General features: G+C 50.2%; 1 protein-coding gene across 2 annotated transcripts in view; it reads right to left on the bottom strand.

Moving 5' to 3' along the window:
• DOCK11 (dedicator of cytokinesis 11) overlaps positions 1-21,332 on the bottom strand; it is a 101,153-nt gene extending 79,821 nt beyond the window's left edge. For both annotated transcript variants that reach the window (XM_066640257.1, XM_066640258.1), the window contains exons 1-5: positions 21,210-21,332; positions 4,823-4,939; positions 4,488-4,577; positions 2,859-2,941; positions 949-1,018 (exon numbers count right to left, since the gene is read on the bottom strand). In XM_066640257.1, the coding sequence (XP_066496354.1) occupies positions 949-1,018; positions 2,859-2,941; positions 4,488-4,577; positions 4,823-4,939; positions 21,210-21,314 (465 nt within the window). In that variant the 5' untranslated portion in view covers positions 21,315-21,332. The remainder of the gene's footprint in view (positions 1-948; positions 1,019-2,858; positions 2,942-4,487; positions 4,578-4,822; positions 4,940-21,209) is intronic.
• Between the last annotated feature and the right edge of the window lie 1,320 nt (positions 21,333-22,652).

Raw genomic sequence — 22,652 nt, 5'->3', positions numbered from 1 at the left:
CTGCCTCCCTCCTTCATGATCCCAACAAGGAAAAATGGAAGGACATGCAACAATGGAAAGCTAATTCGGGTGGGATTTGGCCATTTGCTTCTGCAGAAGCATCCTTCTTAAGGAGCTGTTGGATACTGGCAAGAGTGAAATGCTATTAAAAGCTTAAAAAATTAGATTTAGAGGCCAGGTTGATAAAAGCCAGGAGAACAGGCCAGAAATGGAAAGCTCCCGAGGCAAAAGAGAAGACTTCAGTGCTCGCTTTACAGAAAGTTTGTTCAGAATGTTTATTAGGGTCGTTGAAAAAATTAAAACAGCAATGCTATTTTCAGATGTGGCAAGCAGCACATGCACTCTCCCCCCCCCCCCTGCTAAATTGAGATGGAAGGAGGCTTTTAGTTCAGGCAAACAGAGGTTCCCAAAATGGCATTTGTTGTGATAATGTGAATATGGATATGGGGAGACATTTTGAAGGGAGAAGGAGCAGGAGAGAGGGAGGCTTGCTTAGGCACACTCCTACACCCACTGTTTCTTGGCAAATCCCACCCTGCTGATAGCCCTTCCCCATATTTCTGGTTTCAGAGCCTGGCTGGAAAGAGTGATCACCGAAAAAAGCCTGGGGAGGGGTCATTTTCAATCAGTGAATGGGGTAAGCATTCCCTCCCACCCCTACCAATTCTCTCTACAGATCCCCCCCCTATTGAATTAGTATTACCAGGTTGAGTACCCTACGCTAAATACATAATACCTCATTTCGCCCAAATTTCCTTTTTCTTTAGGGAAAAATGTAGATTGCCTGGGAACTCGCTTTGCTCTGCGGAATGTTTTAAGTTTTGATCTGAAAGTCTGTGTCCCTGAAGAACCTTGTGAGGTTGGAAAGCTCGCAGGACTTGAAAACCTGTCAAAGCCTGCCTCGAGCTGAGTCGCCACAGGTAGCCACTTGGCCTAGGTTCTCCTTACCTCATCCTTCTCAAAGTCTTCATCTGTTTCAAACACATGGTTTGGAATCTTGTCTGGCCTGAAGGATTTGCTGGGAATATAAAGAGGAAATTAATTCAGTGCCTGCATTGTGGAAGAGAAAAAAGTGTCCACAGACTATCCAGGCTGCCTGGCATCAATGCCACTGTTGCAATCTACACTCAAGGAAAGGACGAAGGAAGGAACATCTGATTTGCTTCAGACGAGGCCAGACTCCAATGATGTCTTGTAAATGAAGTGGGGCAGTTTTCAATCTGCTTGAACAGTTGCAGGATGGCATCCCTCCCCATTTCATGCATGGACTACCATTCTGTGAGTAAACAGCAGCGTGTTGCAATGCTAGCTTGTGCTGTAAGCTGCTTGAAATGCAGCAGAGGAGTCACTGGGGTTCACGTCACCCCATTGCATTATCTCCCATGATGGACTCCTCCCGCACCAGACAGTACAGAATAAATTATAAACCTCAATGCAGTGGCATCACTAGGTTTGGTGTAACCCCCATTAACTTTATTTATTTGAGCCCAATCCTATGCATGTCTACTCAGAAGCAAGTCCCATTAGAATCAATGGGGCTTGCTCCCAGGAAAGTGTGGATTGGATTGGGCTGTTATTTATTTAAACAGATAGCAGTACAAGTCACTGAACAAATCACTAACCAACAAAAAAAACCAGAGGTCAACTTGATGACACACAACTGAAGAAGAGTTCTAGTATTAGCTGTGATATATGGAAATGAAAACCGACTCATACTAACACCCTACTTGTTCATTGCTGTGTCATAACAACACCTCATTGGCTCTTGGAACAATCAATCTCATTAGTTTTGAGTTAAAGGAATGCACTTTTTGTTACATAAGGCAGTTATGTTTTCTTTTTCTAATTAATTGGCCATATCTTTTGATAGAATACAGATAATTCAACACTGCTGATTTCATTGTATTCTGGATGAACGTACTTTTCCAATAATATATAGCATGATGGTATTATTTATAAATACAAATTTTCCAAAAGGTTTCCAAACTTTTGGCCACTAGTGGTGTCACTCTCACAAGGGAGTCCCCCGGTGTGGTCCACACTCCCTGTATCCCCCTAGTGATGCCACTGCCAATAAGGAGTAATACAGGACTCCTCGCCACTCCTTTTATCCTCACAACAACTCTGCCAGAAAGAGCCTGGATCAAGTTCACCCAGCAAGGTGCAAGCAGGAACTCAAACCCAGGTCTCACTCATCCAAGTACAGCAATCTAACCCAGCAATTTTCTACTACAGACAGTTGCCCTAGAAACAGAGTCGCAGAGCCCAGAAGAGTCTCCTGGAAGTGACATCACAAGAGGCAAAGAACACAGAGAAGACCACAGAGTGTAGTGCGCAGAGAGAGTAAAAACCTTGAAAACTGCTGCTCTAACCACTATACCATACTGGCTCCATTAAGCATCTACACCAGCAACTTGCTGCAGAAAGGCTGTGAAAACAAAGGTGTCCTCTAAAGCCACCTTTAGAAGGTGAATGGGGGTAGAGGGTAGAATGGGGGGGGGGGTTTGGAGCCAGGGAGCCAATTATCAGCTGCACCCCTTGAGCCATACCTAGAACAAGCTACGCAAATAAGTACAAACCTACATCTTAGTTACTAAAGATCAGCAATTCCAACACAAACACTTGAACTGACCAGCCTTGCTGTACAAAGGCAACCAATTTATGCCTATTTTACAGGTGAGGAATGCTGAGGCTGATGACGGAAGTGAGTGAACACAAAGTCAGAGGTGGCAGAGATCTAATTTTTAAGCTTCCTGCCTTTAAACAATTGGGAGTCGAAAACCTTTTGTTGGTCTCCAATAGAACCAAACAATGGAACCAACTGACATTCTGGCCACCCTGCCGAGAACACGACTTACCAAGGCAACATTCGGAAATCTCCTGAGTAGTCTTCATATTTGAAGTTCACCACATGCCAGTCTGAGCTGTAGGCCTTGATGCACTGCAAAGGAAGTCAAGACCTGCCTCAGTTCTAGTTTGCCTGGGCCAGAAGCACCAAGAACAGTGAGGGGCAGAGGAAGGCTGTCCACCCTCCTAAGATGGCTGGATGAAGGGTTTCCCATAGAAAGGGAGTGAGAACACATGAAGTTGCCTTGTTTTGAGCCAACCCCTTGGTCCACCTAACCCAGAACAGTGGACCCTCCACATCTGTGGGTCCTGCATGCACAGATTTAGCCATTAACACAAGAACATAAGAACAGCCCCACTGGAGCAGGCCATAGGCCCATCTAGTCCAGCTTCCTGTATCTCACAGCGGCCCACCAAATGCCCCAGGGAGCACACCAGATAACAAGAGACCTGCAAGGCCTCCTGGGAATTGTAGTTAAGAACATAAGAACAGCCCCACTGGATCAGGCCATAGGCCCATCTAGTCCAGCTTCCTGTATCTCACAGCGGCCCACCAAATGCCCCAGGGAGCACACCAGATAACAAGAGACCTACAAGGCTTCCTGGGAATTGTAGTTAAGAACATAAGAATAGCCCCACTGGATCAGGCCATAGGCCCATCTAGTCCAGCTTCCTGTATCTCACAGCGGCCCACCAAATGCCTCAGGGAGCACACCAGATAACAAGAGACCTCATCCTGGTGCCCTCCCTTGCATCTGGCATTCTGACATAGCCCATTTCTAAAATCAGGAGGTTGCGCATACACATCATGGCTTGTACCCCGTAATGGATTTTTCCTCCAGAAACTTGTCCAATCCCCTTTTAAAGGCGTCCAGGCCAGATGCCGTCACCACATCCTGTGGCAAGGAGTTCCACAGACCAACACACCTGTGTTCCATTCATGTAAGGAACACAGGTCCTTCCTGATGCTTGCTGTTGCACTCACAAAGACCCTCTAGGAGCCTCCGGAGGCTGCTTACACTTCGTGCTGGACCCAAGACCCACTCTTTTGGACTCCATGGGCCTCAGAATGGCCCATTGTGGTTTGTGGACACACCTTCCAGTTCTGTTGGAAGTCACTTCTGGTTGCTTCTGCAGACCATTCTGAGGAATGATGAGGCCAACAGAGTGGATCGTGGGCCCAACATGACCCGGAAGAGGCCTCTGGCAGCTTCTGGTAAGTTATTGTGGTGCATCCGGTGCTGGACTTTAGCATCTGTGGAATTTGCTGCCTGTGGGGCTTCTGGAACCAAACCCCTACAGACAAAGAGGGTCAACTGTACTGTCAACACTGACCAGCAGCTGCTGTCCACGGAGCCAAGCAATGGTCTTCCCTTGCCCATATTGAGATGCCGTCAGAAAGGAGCCTGGCATCTTTTGCACACAAAGCAGGGGTGTGACCACTACACTGCAGCTCCTCAAAATGTGCTGTGCCCCACAGCCCTCCTGCATCATCCCAAGGGATTCTGTTCTGTACACAGAGCTTGTGCAAGACATCAGCCATGCGGGAAAGGTTGCATTTCCCCCTTTGCTAAAGAGAAAAGGAACAAGGCTGACTATTGACACGGATGCTGTGGAACTTGCCGGCGAATGGCCCTTACCTCCTGGACAAAGAGACTCTGGGCTTTCTTCAGAGCATCCTCCGGCACTGTGGACTGGACTGTTCTCTGCTGCCGACCGATAACCGAGACCTAGAAGAGCGGGAAAGTGGTTGAGGCTTGCAGGGCAGTATTCAGGCCTGCAAACAAGTCGGTGCTGAGAAACTTTGCTTCTGCAAACATCTGAAATCAAGGCAGAGGCTTCGGAATTTGAAGGGGGAGAGAAAAAAGAAGAGGGAAAAAAAGAGACTGAAGGGGGGAGATAGGGTTTCTGCCACAGAAAGTAGGTAGGAGGATGTAGGATGGAGCCGACACAAATCTTCCCATAAGTTACTCACGGAGGCATCTTCCATGGGGAACATAAGCAAGTCCCGGAGTGGGTCACTGTAAATCTGGGCTTTCCTTTGGCTGATGACATTCTCATAGTCCAAGGGCTCCACCACCTTGACTTTTTCCTGGCAGGATAAAAAGAGACAACAAAACAGCAGGTCAAGTGATCCCAATGACTAGGGATGTTTGAAAATGGTTTTATTTTTTCATGGATGTCGTGATTTGAAAAGCAGAGTTGTGAGTTTTTGTTCCAAGTTCTCATTAATTTTGAATGCTTTAAAAATGTTCTAGGGAGATGGTATAGCGTCAGCAGATGCAGCCACAGTATTATTTCTAACTAGAAAAAGCAATCTATTTAATTTCTGGAAAATATTTCAAACACCAAAATGCAGCGTTTTGTGTTTTTATTTGGATATTTTAAAAACACAAAAATGTGGTCTTTTGTGTTTTTAGGTGTTTAGAAAGAAAGAAAGAAAGAAAGAAAGAAAGAAAGAAAGAAAGAAAGAAAGAAAGAAAGAAAGAAAGAAAGAAAGAAAGAAAGAAAGAAAGAAAGAAAGAAAGAAAGAAAGATCTCTTTGGTAAATACCTTCACCACTGAAACACTTAGCAAACAACCTGACTGCAGGCATCCTCATTCTGGCCACATGCGAGACGCTTTCTTCCACCGTGGGAAGGCCGTGGGGAGCCCGTGTCAAGGCTAAAGAGGGCACCACCAGTTCAACTCACAAGGTGGCCTCCAAAGGGTCACCCTTCTCATGCAGCCCAATTGTAACCAACGTTCCAGCACTGATGCAGCAAACATTCCCTGACCTCGAGGAGGCCTCCCTTCCGCACTGCTGGATGCAGCGCAAGCCCCATTGGCACCATGGCCTAGTGCTGGAAAGTTAGGATTTGGTTGCCAGTCTCAGTCACCCCCCCCCCCAAATGCAGCATAAGGGTAATCACACTAGTGCCCCCTTAGAGGCCGGGAAGTGGCAGGCTCAGTCTGCAACTGAGGCATCCTAGGGAGGTTGGCCTTTGAGCAACCTGGCAATAGAATTAAAAGGAAGGTTAGAAGTTCAGCCAGCAAATCATGCGACTTGTTTTCCAGCTCCAGCTGCTGCCTTGTGATGGGCAAGACTCATTTAATTTAATTAACAGCCGCTGCTCTGGAACAAGGACACATAAATTACAGTTATGTCTTCAAGGCTCCGGAAGCCTCGGGCGGGCATGGTGCCGTCTTGCTGAGTTTACCATAACAAAGCCTAAATATGCGCCACTAAAATGAATGTATGCTCTTCCCTGGCCTTTTTTTAGAACCCCTGCCTTCATTCCCTTCCCCTGCCTGCACGGAGGAATTACGAATAACCGAGTATCATCTGAATTGTGCTCTTGGACCCTGCACACATGCAGCAAGAAAAGGGTTTTCAGCGCCACAGCTACAGAGAGGAGAGTCATCTCTTAAACTCAGTCGTCATCTGCAGTTGTTCCCTACTTGGATGAAAAGAGCATTCCTAGAATTCTTCAGGGCAATTAATCTGCAGAATAGAAAAGATTTTCGAGTCCAATAAAAAGCCCTGCTGTTATTACAGGTTCATGGGCCCTTATGGATGCTTACGACATGGAGTAAGTAAGTAACCATGGAGTAAGTAAGTAACCAAGTAAGTAAGTAAGTTGGTAAGTAAGTAAGTAATCCATGGAGTCCCTCATGGATGCTTATGACATACTTGATGCTGCTTTCCTCTCTTTGCAACAGAGAGGAAGGCTTGATAGAGTCACGCACATAGTAAACATCTGAACACATTTCCCCCTGATTCCTTGTAAGCCAAACTTGCTTATATTTGGATTAGAGCAGAGAAATGTTGAAAGAAAAAGTGAAGTGAGACATCTAATAGCTGAAGAGGAAGGAACTTACTCACAAAGGGCGCCCTGTTATTTTAAACATATACCCACCTTTAAGGTTCCTAGAGATACATTTTGAAACCAGAGTTTCAATGATTAACTCAATTAAGCCAGTGTTTCCCAAACTGTGGGTTGGAGCCCATTCTTGGTGGGTTGTGAAACTGACAAGCTGATAGCTGACAAGGAAAATGCATTGAGCCCTATGGAAAGCAAAACTGGGCCGCACATGCGCATATACTTGTGCGTAAGAAAATGTGCTTCAGTCCATTTCGAAGGGCAGGCTGAGAGGAATGCAACCCCAACAGAATGGTCCCAATCCAATCAACGCAAGCCCCCAAAAACACTTGAGAAGGAAGCCCTCCCCCAGGCTGAGAAGGAAAATGTACCAAACCCTATGGAAAGCAAAACTGAGTCACGTGTGTGCATTTACTCAGAGGAGGCCAATGTGCCCCAGCTCTTTCCGAAGGCCAGGCGAAAGCAGAATGCAAGGCCCAATCTGGGACCAGAATGGTCCCAATCCGATGAACATGGAGCTCAACAAATGCTCCAGAATGCGGTCCACCTCACCACAGTAAAAAGGATAAAAACCAGAGGCTTGAGTAGCTGATAAGGTGAAACAATTTTTTCTTTTTCAGTCTCGTAAAGCTAGGTGGGTCCCGCAGAGTGTTGTTCTACAAAGTGGGTCCCAGTACTGAAGAGTTTAGGAACCACTGAATTAAACGAATTGATTCAAAAATATTTTGATTTACTAAAAAGGTACTCCAATGATCTGGACTGACATTTTTCCCCAAAATACGTTTCAAAACTTAAGGACTTGTCAGAATTGCAGATTGCAAGAGCCAAATCAGAAGAGGAATTCCGTTGGATTACAGCAGCAGTTTTCAAACTCCAAGTTCAAGCCCCGTAGTAAGTTCTTGCGCGGGTGGGGGGGAGGCAGCGACACGATCCCCAGGGGCCAAGGGGGCTCGGCTGGATTTACCAGAGCCTCCTGCAGCCTGCCGGAGATGTGGAGAGCCCTGCGCAAGCATCTGCAGGGCTCCCCAGGTCTTCAAAAGTGAAAGTGGAGCGATCAGGGAGGCTGTAGGAGGCTCTGGTAAGTCCAGCCAAGTCCCTGCAGCCCCCTTAGCGATGCAATCCTGGGGGTCGTGTCACTGCCTCCTCCTAGCCCCTATCCCTTAAGGGGGCAGAGGCCAGGGCCTTCAGGCTGGGGCGTCGCAACGCCCCAGTTTGAAAAGCCCTGGGTTAGAGAGAAGGGGGAAAAGCCTTTTCTGACACGATGCCTGCTGAGAGATGTGCAGGCAGTATCTGAAAACCAAGGAAGTTTCTCTGTAGATTTAATCGTTTCCCAGTAATTAGTTGTTGGCATCCTTCAGTCTCAGAAGACTCTGGTATCGCGCTCGGAATGGTGGTTCTGGAACAGAATGTCCTCTCCAGTGCGTGAAGCCTGGGTAAAGTAGATATGGAGGACAGACTGTTTCCCATGCAGCAAATCTCCCCTCTCCACGTTGCTGGAATGGTCCAATGGAAAGGCAGAGGCCAATATGGTTGGTTCCAGCGGCGTCGCAGGAGTTGCCAGAACGTGACTGTGTTCAGCCATGAACTGCCTCAGGGACTCCGGCTCCGGATTTTGCCTGGAGGTTGACTCCTGAAGCCTTTTCCATAACTGGATGTAGCCACAAGGCAGTGGAGGTTTGGGGTCAGAGTTTTCCTTCTCTCAGATGAGCTGCCTTCCCAGGCTGACGAGTCCCATCTACCCGGTGGCTGTTCAGTCGCCTCTTACGACAAGTACAGCCAAACTGAGGGCCTATTCTTATCCCCAGCCCTAGTAATTAAACAGCAGTAAAACTGCAAGGAAAAGAAAGTCCCTGGCCTGGTGTTAATCATTTCTGCCTCAGCCTCAGTGTTCCTGAACAGTGTTGATATTTCTGCCCACATCTTTGTGAAACTGGCTAGATGGTTTTATAAGTGTTAGAATCCCTAATCTGTGATGGAGATCTGGACTCAATACACAGATTATCCCAGTGTGAGCTGCTTGGTGCCAGACCTTGAGCCTCCATTCTTCGTCCACTAGTTGGGCCTCCAGGCAGATCCTGCAAGCCTCAAATGAGTCCGTTTCTCCTTTGCATGATCCCGTTAAGGCAACTGCACTGGCCCAGTTCGTCTGTCCGTCCCTCCGATACTACCACAGGGAGCCGTCACACCGTGAGGAAGCTGTGGACCTCCACCAGAGAATTCCTAGCATGGAATCACCGTCCCCTGGATACGTGGAGTGTGCAATGTGCGGTTTCTTTGATTGGAGTGTGGGCTGCCTTTGTGATGGATTTGGCCGGAAGTGTGTGCTGCGACGGTGGCAGAGAGGAACGATAGTTCTTCTCAATTCATTCACCATTGCAGCTGCCACCGATGCCATCTGCTGCTCAGAGCCTGCCACCTGAAGGGAGCCAATCAGGCTCATTATTGCGCAGAAACGAAGCTCCGAAAATTAGAATAAAGGAAGTAAAAAAGAAGTCAGCATGTGGCGGAAGTGTGACACGGCAGCCTCCGCAGTCACTCAGTGAAGAGGGAGTGAAGAACACTGAGATGCACTGCCTGCCTTTAGGAACAGATCTGAGAGCTGGACGAAGAGGGGGAGGGCAGGTCTGTCAATGGCTGCTAGCACTGAAGGCTAGGCACCACTGATGAGTTCAGCTCACTGCAAAGGAGAGAAGCTGACCCTTCACCCCTGCTTGCAGGATTCCCAGTGGGAGCTGATGGGCCAATGTGGTCAGTGGGGGGGGGGATGGACTAAATGAGCCCCCTTGGGCCTGATCCAGCAGGGCTTTTCTTACATACTGGAGTTTACTTTACCCAAGGCTTTAAGGTTGAGAGAGAGAGAGAGAGAGAGAGAGACCAAAACAATCCCAGAACATAGAGATCATTTATGCTTTCAACTTTTTACAGAAGCCTCCCAGCAGCTAATGGCTGGAGGACAGAAGCTTCAAAACATAATGGAGTCTTCATGCAATCTACAAATGCCGTTTTTAAGCAAAGGAGATCATCAAGGCAGGTGCTTGGGTAAAAATAGGATACACTCCTCTCCTCTTCTTATTCTGTAAAGGTAATTTCAGCTCCCATTACTTGCCAGGGACTGTCAAGATGAAAATCAATGCCCTCAGTCAGTGCTTGCAGTTATTAGAGAAAAAGCACCTCATCTAACATGGTTCTAGTCATTGATCTTAAGTGGTGCTTAAAAGAAAACATAGTACCCCCTCCCCAAACGCACTGGTACAGAGAGGCTGGCTTCCAACAGGTGCAGCTTTGCCCAGGAGTCCATAATTTCCCTTACCACATCCCACTACCCTTTGGCAAAGATGATGATGAGATAAATCCCAGACTTCCTCTCTATGTACAAACTGGGGAGGGTGTGGCATAAGGGGAAGATATCCATCCCATTCTCCAACCTAGGGGGAAAAGTGTGGACATTTTCCAGAACCTGGTATGGAGGTGCAGTCCAAGGGCAGGTCTAAGGCTGCAACCCTATGCAGGATTACTTGGGAGTAAGTCCACTGAACACAATGGGACATACATCCAAGAAAACAGGCACAATGACAAAGGTTTGTGTGGCTACCAAGGCACTCAAAATCCACAGAGCCCTGCCACGAAAATGTCTCCAGGCCACGCAGCCACTAAATGCATGAGAGGAGCAGAGGAAGGAGAGGCCAGAGGTCTGGAGCCCCCTTTGGCACCACCAAACCCTTGCCCAGGAAAAGGGTGCCGCCTTTGCAGCAGCCCTCCCAGGCAGAGCAGGCATCTCAAGCAAGTGCTTTTAGTAGCTAACAGAAAAGTAATTTATTCCTGGCTCTCTCCACTCAGACAAAGTCTCCAGATGCTTTTTGTTCTTCTCTCTCCTGCTCAGATCGCCATGCAAAAGCGGCAGCAAAGCCTGAAAATGCGTTCGCTGGAACAGCCTGAAGCTCTTTCATCAGGCAGGCACCCTGGGAAACAGCAACCTCATCGCAGGCCAGCTCTGAAAAGCTTCCACCAGCCAAGCAGCAGAAAGAAGAGCTGGGCTGATGAGACGCCCCCAGATTTCCAGCACTGAAGACAAAAAGGGCTTGCGGGAAATGGTGGAGACTGACGTGTGTGTTGGGCCGAGTCCCAGTGGGAAATGAATGGGACAGTCTGGAAACCACGCTGGGGCTCTTCAAGAAGGACTGCTGCAGTGTGACTAAGGCTGACTTTCTGAACCGCCACAGCCAAAACGGGTCTCACAACCGGAATTTCTGACCCCTTAACCCAGATACCCAGCGGAGGCGACTCCTCACTTTGCAATCAGCAAACACTCATCCCGATGACAGATGGCGGTTTTTGTTCTCCGGCAAAATCTCCTCCTTAATCCCCGAACCTTCTGCAAGCCACCACCTCCCCAGGTTGCATTGGCTGGACTTCTTTGGATGCCACAAGGGACCTTAGGCAGGCAAACATGTCACAGCATCCTTGGCTGCCATTGGCTTAACTGCTCTGATGTCACAGTCCAGTCCCCTGAGAATGGGCCACAACTTACTGATTGCTCAAGGACAAGTCATTAATTGTAGGCATATAACTCTCACCGCTTGTGATAGAAATGTTCCTAAGCTGGAGAATACTCTGGCTTCAGAAATTGTAGATTTATTTCAGTGCTCTCTGTTTTACTATGGACTAATATAGGGAAGTCACATTCAGCATCAACTTTGAAACATGACAAAAAGTCCTGACAGCAACTCAAAGAAAAAAGGGGCAGCAAAATGGCAGATGCGTTTCAATGTAAGTAAGTGTAAGGTCATGCACATTGGGGCAAAAAATCAGAACTTCACATATAGGCTGATGGGTTCTGAGCTGTCTGTGACAGATCAGGAGAGAGATCTTGGGGTGGTGGTGGACAGGTCGATGAGAGTGTCGACCCAATGTGCGGCGGCAGTGAAGAAGGCCGATTCTATGCTTGGGATCATTAGGAAGGGTATTGAGAACAAAACGGCTAGTATTATAATGCCTTTGTACAAATCGATGGTAAGGCCACACCTGGAGTATTGTGTCCAATTCTGGTCGCAGCATCTCAAAAAAGACATAGTGGAAATGGAAAAGGTGCAAAAGAGAGCGACTAGGATGATTGCTGGGCTGGGGCACCTTCCTTATGAGGAAAGGCTACGGCGTTTGGGCCTCTTCAGCCTAGTAAAGAGACGCCTGAGGAGGGACATGATTGAGACATACAAAATTATGCAGGGGATGGACACAGTGGATAGGGAGATGCTCTTTACACTCTCACATAACACCAGAACCAGGGGACAGCCACTAAAATTGAGTGTTGGGCGGGTTAGGACAGACAAAAGAAAATATTTCTTTACTCAGCGTGTGGTCGGTCTGTGGAACTCCTTGCCACAGGATGTGGTGCTGGCGTCTAGCCTAGACGCCTTTAAAAGGGGATTGGACAAGTTTCTGGAGGAAAAATCCATTATGGGGTACAAGCCATCATGTGTATGTGCAACCTCCTGATTTTAGAAATGGGCTATGTCATAAGAACATAAGAACATAAGAACAGCCCCACTGGATCAGGCCATAGGCCCTGATCAGGATGCAGGTCTCGTTATCTGGTGTGCTCCCTGGGGCAATTGGTGGGCTGCTGTGAGATACAGGAAGCTGGACTAGATGGGCCTACGGCCTGATCCAGTGGGGCTGTTCTTATATTCTTATGGGTGGTTTCCCTACCCTATGAGGAAGTTAGGTTTCTTATATTCCAAGACACTTAAGAATAACAAAACTGTAAATAAAGAAGCAACCCTCAAGGGGGTGAAGGGCAGAAACTCTGCTCATGCTCAAAGGCACTTACATTTAGCAAAACGTCACACAGTCTTGGTATCAAGAATAGGTTTGAAGACTGTGCAGTTCTTCAAAAGAAGTCTTGACCTCCAACAGGGCACATGGCACTGTTTATTGGTACCAGAGGAAAGAATCAGAGGATGGGCGTATCTATTTATGGCCAAGCATCTCTGTTGAAAACAAACCCAGAACAAACCGAGAGTGCAAGTTCGCATCCTTCAATGCCTCATTTAACTGCATCCTGGTTAATGTCTCAGCCTTGAGACAGCTCCATTATTCTCTGCAAACAGAATCCGCACTGAAAAGCCACCAGCCACACAGCTAATGACTAGCAGAAGCAATCAGTGGGCTTCTTGCCCGGTCAGCAGCTTTCCTTCTCAGAAACACGCAAAGACAAGGCTGAAATTTCCTTCCGGCAAGCAAGAAAACAACCCTGAAGGCTTCTGCTCATGCTGGCCAATTTTGGACTGGCAACGCCTTTCCCCAAACGCCTTAAGAGCATAAGAAGAGCCCTGCTGGATCAGGCCAAAGGCCCATGTAGTCCAGCTTCCTGTATCTCACAGTGGAAGCTGGAATGTACGCTGGTCAGAGGATAGCCGGGCACCAGGCAAGTCTGGAGCACAGCTGGGCCTTCTGTCTCAATCCAGCTCAGGTCTCTTAAGACTCGGCTCTTACCTGCTTAATGCAAATTCAGGATGATTCACTTAATGGATTCAGACTGCACTGGTTTGCACATAAGAAACAAAAGTTCTACACAAGAGAAAGCAGGATCTCTGCTTTTTGGCAACATGGGCTGCACCCCAGGAGAGAAGAAGCCTCTTAAGATGGCACATTCCAACTGCAGTTTATCAGAACTTGTATCAAAAATTAGAAGGCTTTAACATCAATGGTCTGATTAATCCAGGGGCACCTCTTTAATCATGTTGGCAACCTTCAGTCTGGAAAGACTCTGGTATCGCGCTCTGAATGGTCATTCTGGCACAGCGTCTAGTGCGGCCGAAAAGGCCAATTCGGGAGTGACAATCCCTTCCACACCGGGAGCAAGTGCAGTCTGTCCCTGGTCTGTCTCCCTGGCTATGGGCCTTCCTTCTCTGCCTCTTAGCCTCAGACTGTTGGCCAAGTGTCTCTTCAAACTGGGAAAGGCCATGCTGCACAGCCTGCCTCCAAGCGGGCCGCTCAGAGGCCAGGGTTTCCCACTTGTTGAGGTCCTACGCCAATCGAGCGAAGACTTATAACCGGTAACTGCTCTTTACCGGATAACCTCTTTAATCAATTCATTTTAAACAGTGGTTCTCAAACGTTTTAGAACCAGGACACACTTTTTAGAATGACAATCTGTTGGGACCCACCGGAAGTGATGTCATTAACCTGGAAGTGATGTCAAGTCCAGAAGTGACACCATCAATGTAGGCTTCAAACCTAAGCTGTGATCATTACACAAATGGGCCCATTACACAATGTGCTCATGCCATTATATGGCATAGCTCAGAATTCAAACGTTCCAGCTCAGAATGTAGACTTGGATCCTTCTCCAACCACACAGTCCTCCCCTCTTTCCAGCGTACCATCTTCCCACCTACTCAGGGCAAAGCACCAGGCCCCAATCCCAGCCTGCCCAGCAGCTTTGTCCCCTGCATTTTTAGTTCTGTATTTTCAATGGCAGTGGAGTTGGATGCTACGTACATGATCCACCTGAAACTGGCTCGCGACCCACCCTGGTGGGTCCCAATCCACGGTTTGATCCCAATCCACTAGTCTAATCAATTACTCATAAACACTGCAGCCTATTTACAGCCAGAGGTGTTTAAAGATGGTGTTATTATCCCTACCCAGAAGTAAGTTTTGCTCTCAATAGACAAGTCTGGGGCTTTCCTCGGGTCTCCAGAACTTCTCAGTGCCAAGCAGGAAGTGAGCCTTCCTAAGGAGCCAACAGCCTTTTCCACCGAGAGTGACAAAGTTCCAAATCTCAGTTTTGCTTATGACCCACATGTGACAAAGTTGTGAACTGCCAGGCGGCTCCAAGTCTTCAAAAATGAAACCAAGTACTTGTAAACATCAACGGTACCCAGAGCTCTGCCCCAAACAGGAAGGAAGCTCTTTCCGCAAGGAGAGTGCCACACACTGGCCAAGAAACATTTTTTTGTGCCTTGGAAAACCAGCTCCCTTCTTCCAGGACATTCAAAAGACAGACCTCACAAAGGTTCCTCTGTTGGTCAGCAGCACCCGAGCACTGTCATCAGAAGGGTCTGAGATTAAACCACTGAAGCAAGATTGGGGAAGCCTTAGTCTCTTCTGCTGTCCAAAGGGCACATCAGAGCTTGCCCTTTAATGCGCTTAGTTCCTCGACACCTCTGCTTTGCCATCACCTCGCCAGATGGCACCCAGGGACTTAATTGAAAGTGGAGGGGAAGGCATGAACTAAAGCAATTAAACTATTAGAAACAGAGGGCTCCTCTCCAGACACAGCCCACAGGGGAAGGGAAGGTGATCATTTAAACCCTGCCTCCAACACCAGGAGGAAAATCAAGACCACGTCAGTGGAATCAAGGACTTGCAAAGCGAAATATACATTGGTCGCTATTAAGAGGTCACATTTCTAAGCCACTGTACCTAATAGCTGCTGAGAGCCCTGTACGGGGTGGGGAGGTCATTCTGTTAAATCCTCATATCAAGTAAGTGAGGTAGCTTAGGCCAAAGGAGAGTGACTGGATCAATGGTTGATCACAGGATTTTACAGCCAAGTGAGGATTTGAATTTGGTCTCCTAGATGGAAGCCCAACACGCCGGACCCACCCAACACCAACATCACATTCTGACTTCCCAACATACAGAACGGGTTTCCACTATCCACTTTAAAAGAGTACAACAGGGCTGCTCTTTTGGCCTTCTTGACTGGGGACGGACAGACTTGTCTATCAATATGAGCATTCTACATGCACTGGTTCAGGAGTTATCAGATATCCACATTGACAAGGCTGCCATCTTGAAAAATGGCTCCTCCAGAACGAAGGCCACAGAAAGAGCATATGTCAGGGTCCTGGTGATCTGTGCGAACGCTTCGGAGAAGTTCAAATCAGGACCGAGGACAGCAGGTCTTCAGCACCAGAACCTGCATGGATGTTGGCAACCTTCAGTCTCGAAAGACTCTGGTATCGCGCTCTGAACGGTGGTTCTGGAACAGCGTCTAGTGTGGCTGAAAAGGCCAGTCCGGGAGTGACAATCCCTTCCACACCGGGAGCAAGTGCAGTCTGTCCCTGGTCTGTCTCCCTGGCTATGGGCCTTCCTTCTTTGCCTCTTAGCCTCAGACTGTTGGCCAAGTGTCTCTTCAAACTGGGAAAGGCCATGCTGCACAGCCTGCCTCCAAGCGGGCGGCTCAGAGGCCAGGGTTTCCAACCTGTTGAGGTCCACTCCTAAGGCCTTCAGATCCTTCTTGCAGATATCCTTGTAACGCAGCTGTGGTCTACCTGTAGGGCGCTTTCCTTGCACGAGTTCTTCATAGAGGACCCATATGTCAGGGTCCTGGTGATCTGTGCAAACGCTCTGGAGAAGTTCAAATCAGGATCGAGGACAGCAGGTCTTCAGCACCGGAACCTGCATGACTCCTGCTAATTCCTTGGCAAGAAGAGAGACATTCAGAGACCAAGCAGGCTTTTCTGGGATGCCAACACCAGCCTGTGTACTGTCCGTTGCACCCACTGGTCCTATAACACGCCAAGTTCTGGGGTGGTTCATCCACCCAAGTGTCTTATAGATAGGGGCTGCCACAGCAGACTCACCCCAGCTGTTTCTTTGGAAGCTGATCACTGGGCCACAGCACTAACCAGGCCCTGTCTCTGACCCCTGAGAGCCTGATCCACTCATTCTGGCCTCAACTTTGCCTGCTGGGATTTCAATTGTGTCTTGGCAGCCAGCAGACCCTGCCGAGGCCTGCCCACTTCTGTCCTGGGGTCCATTTTGCAGCCACCTGGTCCAGAAACACATGTAAACACAAGTTGCTGTGCAGTGAGGCTGGGCTTTCTGTTTCGAGTCAGGCTCTGCTGTGGACATAGGGCCCACTTCCTCTCTGTTGCACTGGAGCAGGATACGATGGGCGGCAGCCAAGTTGTGATGGATCAGGAGTCTCTCTCCGAAGGCCTGCCAGTCTTCTGGCAGTCTTCTCCAGAAGACTTCTCCAGTCTTCTGGGAGTCTTCTCCATGCCAAAAGTGGCTGGGACTGACGTATGAAAAGGGACACACCAGTCAGTTGCTTTCAGAGTGAGGGGGAGAAGGCAGAACCGGTCACTTTCGGAAGTACGCTCTCTGCCCCAATCAGGGTCCAAATCTTCAGAGCGACTCTTCCACCTGTGCAGGGTTTGTGGCACCAAAAGAAGAGAGAAACCAGCGACCTCAGTGAGAGGGGCGGGTTAAAGCAAAGCAAAATACCTTTTGCCAGAAATCAGAAGAAGGCCAAGAAAGGTCAGAAATGGGAAGATGAGATCAATGAAAGAGCAGGAGGCATGGATTTGGTCTGGCAGAGGGAGAGAAAGAAAGCAGCTGTTTTTGCGGGGGACGGACAGACAGTGTGCACACTGGTCTCGCACTTGTTGCTGGACAAACAAACCTCGCGGGTTTCTGAATTGTCTCAAAAACCTGAGCCACCTGTTACCTGACCAGAGCAGATAGAAGTGAGCATGGGCACCAGAGCTAAGAACAACTATTCCAGGCCACCTTTCACGGGGACTGCACCATCAACCATTTCCAGCCTCTGGGTCAGGCAGCCACAAACTCAGGAGCCCAAACTGCTCCCTCCAGGCTCTGATACAACTCTGGATTCTCACACAGAACTGGAAGGAGCCGTGGCGGTCATCTAGTCCAGTCCACCAGGGGCTATCCAGCCTCTGATTGGAAACCTCCAGCAAGGGAGCGCCCACTGCTGCACGAGGCAGGCAGGCCCTCAAGGTTCACGTACTGAGATTCCTTTTCCGTGACACGGCGTCCTTCTGTCCCATCTGGGAGTGCACATTCCGCAGTCCCAAGGTCACCAAAACATCTGCTTTCGGGACAGCCTCATTCAACCTGATTAGAGCAGGCTCTGCACATCTACTGCCTAATACACACCACATCAAATTTGTTGGAGAACTCCGGCTCATGTGCTGCTCGTATGTCGTTTGTTGCTCAGCTTTGGGTAAATTTGGACAACAAAAAATAAAAAATAAAGAAGACGGTTGAGGGGACGGAAAGAGGGAGAAGGCAGAAGGAACTGCAGGTGCAGTCAGGGACTGTCTGATGACAAAGGTGCTGCCTCACAAATGGAGCCCTTTCTGTGGTCTGGCAGCCTCCTGGCCCCCAGCAGAGGATGTCACAGCTGAGGCCACAGAGTCTCCAGTCCAGGGGGAGAGAAGAACCACAAACATAGGGCCATCCCAGCTAGCATTCCTCTTTCCTCCATGGCCAGCCAGACTGGTTTCTTTTTCCCAGGGTTTTTACAGTGGTGTAGCTAAGGGACCTGGCGCCTGGGAGCACTAAAATTTTTAACATCTCCCAGGGTATTAACACCTCCTGGGGACCAGATGCCCAGAACACCCCCTGGGGTGCCTGGGAGGTGCATAGAGGCTCTTGCTGCCTCCCCACACTTCAAAAGGCTTCCTGAAAGCCTCAGGATCTGCCGTGGGAGGGGCAGGTTGGCAACCCTCAAGGTGTGGTGCCTGGGGCAATGTATGCCCTTCTGCCCCCTCCAGCTATGCCACTGTGTTCTTCTACTGACTTTTAAAAAAAGAAAACTGCTTGCAAGCAGATCTGGAAGGGCTTTGGGCTCAGAAGCAGGGCAGAAAACACCTAAAATGAACGCATCCATGTACTGGAAGGCCTTTATGAACTCAAAAAACAGCCGGTGTGATACACTGGCTGCGAATCAGGCCCTGAGAATGACAGCAAGCAGGGAGGACCCACCAGAGCGGTGTCCATGGAAAAAGAAAAGAAGAACTCGAAACCTGCAGAGGAGGCTTCCTCCAGCATTTTTCGAAAGCACATGCAACACACCCGCCTGAATGCCGGCGCACGGGACGAGTCCGTTTGCAAGCAGCTCCTGACCGCAACAATTGCGGAAGCTGCTTCTTGCTTCTGTATCGAGCGTTGACTTTGCTGCTGACGTTACAATACTGTGGTTTGCCTCTCCATCAAGGCGGCCCCGTTTGGCTGAAGAGGAAGCCACTTGCTTGTCATGATGGCTGCCAAACTGTAAGCCAGATCCCCGGGGGCACTCCCTGCATCAGGGCTAAAAGGGGGATTCCACATTCCTCCTCAGGCTGCAGGGCAGAAAGTTGGAGAGGGGGCCTGAAATGACAATCACCGTCAGCCTACGCTCTTTACATACTGGAGGCCAAACCAACAGACGTGTGCGGATAAGGAGCACAGAAACAACGGCAGGCCGCAGAGCATCCATGTTCAAGACAACAGAACACAGGAAGTGGCTTCATGCTGAGTCAGACCCCTGATCCAGCTATGTCAGTGTTGTTAACACAGGCTGGCAGCATTTCCCCCCCCCCCCGCCTTCCAGACAGGGGTCCATCCTGGTCCTACCTGCAGCTGCTGATAGAGATTGCAGTTGGGATCTTTACATGCAAAGCAGGGGCTCGTATGTAGCGACTGAACCGCTTTGTTTAGTCAAGGGCAGAGCAAAAAGCCAAGCAGGTCAGGCATGTATAAACCCACTGATTCAGTGGGGCTCAAATGCACATAAGGATACTTAGGATGGAGACCAGGGTGCATTTTGCCGTGTTAAATATTGCCAGATCATTACACATTGAGATATTGATCAGGGTCAGACTGCAGGAGCCTTGAAACTGGCCCGCTCCCCTGCTGCTGTTCAGGCCTGTGCCTCTTGGCGGAGCAAATACAAGGCACTCTGCACATGCTCTCAGGTCCTGCGCCCAGACTGCCAGAATTTCCAGAGGGAAACGCCAGCAATTCTAAAGGCAGAGGGCTCAAGCTGCCAACCTCCTGTGCCGTTCCAGATGCTAGAAATATACTAGTCAGCAATCTGTATTCACTTTTTGCTGAGAAAATATATATATATGGAGAAAATCACCAGCAAAATCTGAAAGGGCCGTCACACCCTGACTTTTGGCACCCCTGTAGGAAAAAATGTGCCACATTCCCCTCCTCACATTTCTGCTTCTCTGGGCTAATTTCTTGAGCACAGCACAAATCCATACAGAGAGAGAGAGAGAGAGAGAGAGAGAGAGAGAGAGAGAGAGAGAATGGCATGGAAAATCTCTATGCAGCTTTAGTCCACACCAGGAGGAGGCCTCCTCAGCTTGACCCAAGTACCACCAGCACAGCTTCTTTCAAAAGCCTCTTGCTCCCAAACTTAGTGTGCAGACTCTTACTTCAGGGCTGCTTTGCGGCCGCATCAGCCCTGGAAAGTTGGGTAGGATTGGAGCCTAAGACTCCCCCCCCCCCCCACAATGCTGCTACTCCAGCATGACCCATTATGATGCACCTTTCATTTACTCTGCGGTTTGAAAAAAAAATGCATCCACCCAAAGCATGAAAGTGGGACTTAAGGAGCTCAGCCAATCTCTCCTCTGCACCGATGCCAGGCAAAACTAGCAGTGCCAAGAAGGCTGGGCTGCCCACATGTCCACAGGACCCAGGTTTGCAGGTACTCAGGTTAGCCTGTGGGTCAAAACTAGCTTGAAAAACAAAATGAAAAGTAAGCTCCTAGTCCTCATGGCCACCTGGGAAGTGCGTGGGAGTGGCCAGCAATCTCAGAAGCCGGAAGAGGCAGCAGTTATGACCAAAGCCTACCAGGCAAAGGTTGGTGATTTTGGCCACAGGGCAACCCTCCCCTCTAGATGAATACACAAGACGGCCACTGAGGATGCACCTGGCCCAGCAGCATAGCACTTGCTCAGCCGGCAGGAGGTCCTGAGTTCAGTCTCCAGCTACAGGTTATCTCAGGCAGCAGAGCTGGGAAAGCCTCAGTGTGAGACCCTGGAAAGTCGCCACCCACCAGAGTGGGCAATGTTGGGAAGATGGGAACACAGGCTTGCTGTGCTATAGCAGTCCAGTGCGGGCGTCCCATTGGGTGAGGGGCACTGGATGGCTCCAGCCTGGAGTCTAACGGCCCTGGGTGTTGGCCCCAGGCCCTCTGGAAAGGCTGGAGGACGTGTGGGCTTGGCAGGACCTGTCTGGAGCCGGCCAATCTCCCAGTCTGTGGTTTTGGGCCAGTATGGGGGGAGGGGGCTGGCTCCAGCCAGTGTGGCACAGCAGTCCACTTGGGCAGGGGGCGATGGGGGAGGGGGAGGCATCCCTCCATCTCTGAGCTGGCCAGGGAGGGCTGTCAGACCAGGCTGGGCAAGGGCTGGAAGGGGGGAGAGAGTCCCCACCCCCAGCAGGAAACAGCCTCCTCTGCGCCCGGGTGGGGCTTTCCTTCCCCTTCGAAGCACAGGCTGGGAAGGGGGGAGGCAGCAGGTGCGCCCCTCACCGTGGCCTCTGCCCCCCCACGCCGCTGCCCAGCTACTCCCCCTCCCTCTGCCCAGCCCACCGCCGACCCCCGGCTCCTGGGGCGCCCCCACGACGCTCCGCCCGCATCCCTGGCTCGGAACCTCAGCACCCAGGGCGAGGAGGAGGAAGCAGGCGGCGAGGGGTTTCCGGGGCACGTGCAGAGCGCTCGCGTGGACTGCCCCCCCCCCGACTCACCAGCCCCGGGCAGCCTCCGCGCACCGCCTCCGAGACGCTCTGGCGCAGCTCGGCCGCCGTGCCCGGCTTGCTGAGCCGCTTGGTGAACTTGCGCACCTCGGCCATCCCCGCGCCCGGCCAGGCGCGGCGGCGGCGGCAGGAGGGAGGCAGACAAAGGCGGCGGCGGAGGCGGAGCGCGGCCGGGGGCGGAGGCTGCGGCGGAGGCTGCCGCCCTGCTCCGGCTCCCCCTCCAGCGGGGGCGTGCGCCGCCTGGGGGGGCAGGGGAGGCAGAGCAGCGCTGCGCTGCCGGGGAGGTGCCCGAGCAGAGCGCGTGGGTTGGGGGTGCCTGGGCACCTCCCCCGGCAGCGCAGCGCTGCTCTCGCAAGGGCTCCGCGGGGGAGGCACTGCCTCACCTGCCTCCCCACCCAGCGCACGCCCCTGATCTCCAGCCCGCCTGCCTCCCTTGGAAGCGCAGCCAGCCCAGCGCAGCAGGGGCAGCCCCGCGCAGGTGCCATCGCCAGCACCCCCCCATGGCATCCCAATCCCTACGCATGCCTACTCAGAAGTAAGTCCCACTAAAGTCAACGGGACTTACTCCCAGGTCAGTGTGGATGGGATGGCAGCCTCACAGGCCAATCCTATGCCTGTCTACTCAGAAGTCAGTCTCATTATAGTCAATGTGGCTTACTCCCAGCTCAGTGTGCATAGGATGGCAGCCTCAGAGTTCAATCCTACACATACCTTCTCAGAAGTAAGTCCCATTATAGTCTTATGGGGCTTACTCCCAGGTAAGTGCAGATAGGATTGTAGCCTTGGAGCCCAATCCTATGCATATCTTCTCAGAAGCCCCTTTATAGTCAATGGGGCTTACTCCCACATCAGTGTGGACAGGATTGAGCCTCACAGCCCAACACTATGCTTGTCACCTATAAGAACTAAAGGCCGGCAGGCCAAATGCAGGCCCCAGAAGCAATTTATCCAGCTGGGGTGATAATTGGACTCTCATACCTTCAAAACATTATGATTTGCACATTTTCTCTTCAGTCTTTCGCAGCCAATGAGTTTCTCTGTTGAGACCAAAGTGCTTCTTTCTGGCCGTTTTCTTAATGACATCACTTCCTGCTTCATGATGTCACTTCCAGCACTTGGCAGCCACCATGAATGCTAAGGCCGGCCTTTTGTATGAAATGAGTTTGACACACTTGAGTTAAATGGTTTCATTTGCATGTCCATCTCTTTCTCTGTTGCTTACACTTTGTGCTAAATATGGTATAAGCCACTTCTAGGCCCTCTTTGGATAGTCTAATTTTTCCAGCCTTCCACCCTGAGCTTTCTTGCCTCTCATTCCACACACCCAGGCAACTTCTTTCTGGTCTTCAAAAATGACCACTATTCCCCCCCCCCTTTTCTTGGGCAACGGTTCCCAAACTTTTTAGCATCTGGTCCCCCCTTAAAAAAAGTCAC

Source organism: Tiliqua scincoides, chromosome 12, assembly GCF_035046505.1.
Source record: "Tiliqua scincoides isolate rTilSci1 chromosome 12, rTilSci1.hap2, whole genome shotgun sequence".
NCBI classification, from domain to species: Eukaryota; Metazoa; Chordata; class Lepidosauria; order Squamata; family Scincidae; genus Tiliqua; species Tiliqua scincoides.
Note: the sequence above shows the minus strand (reverse complement) of the source record. Positions and strands in the feature narration are given on the sequence as shown.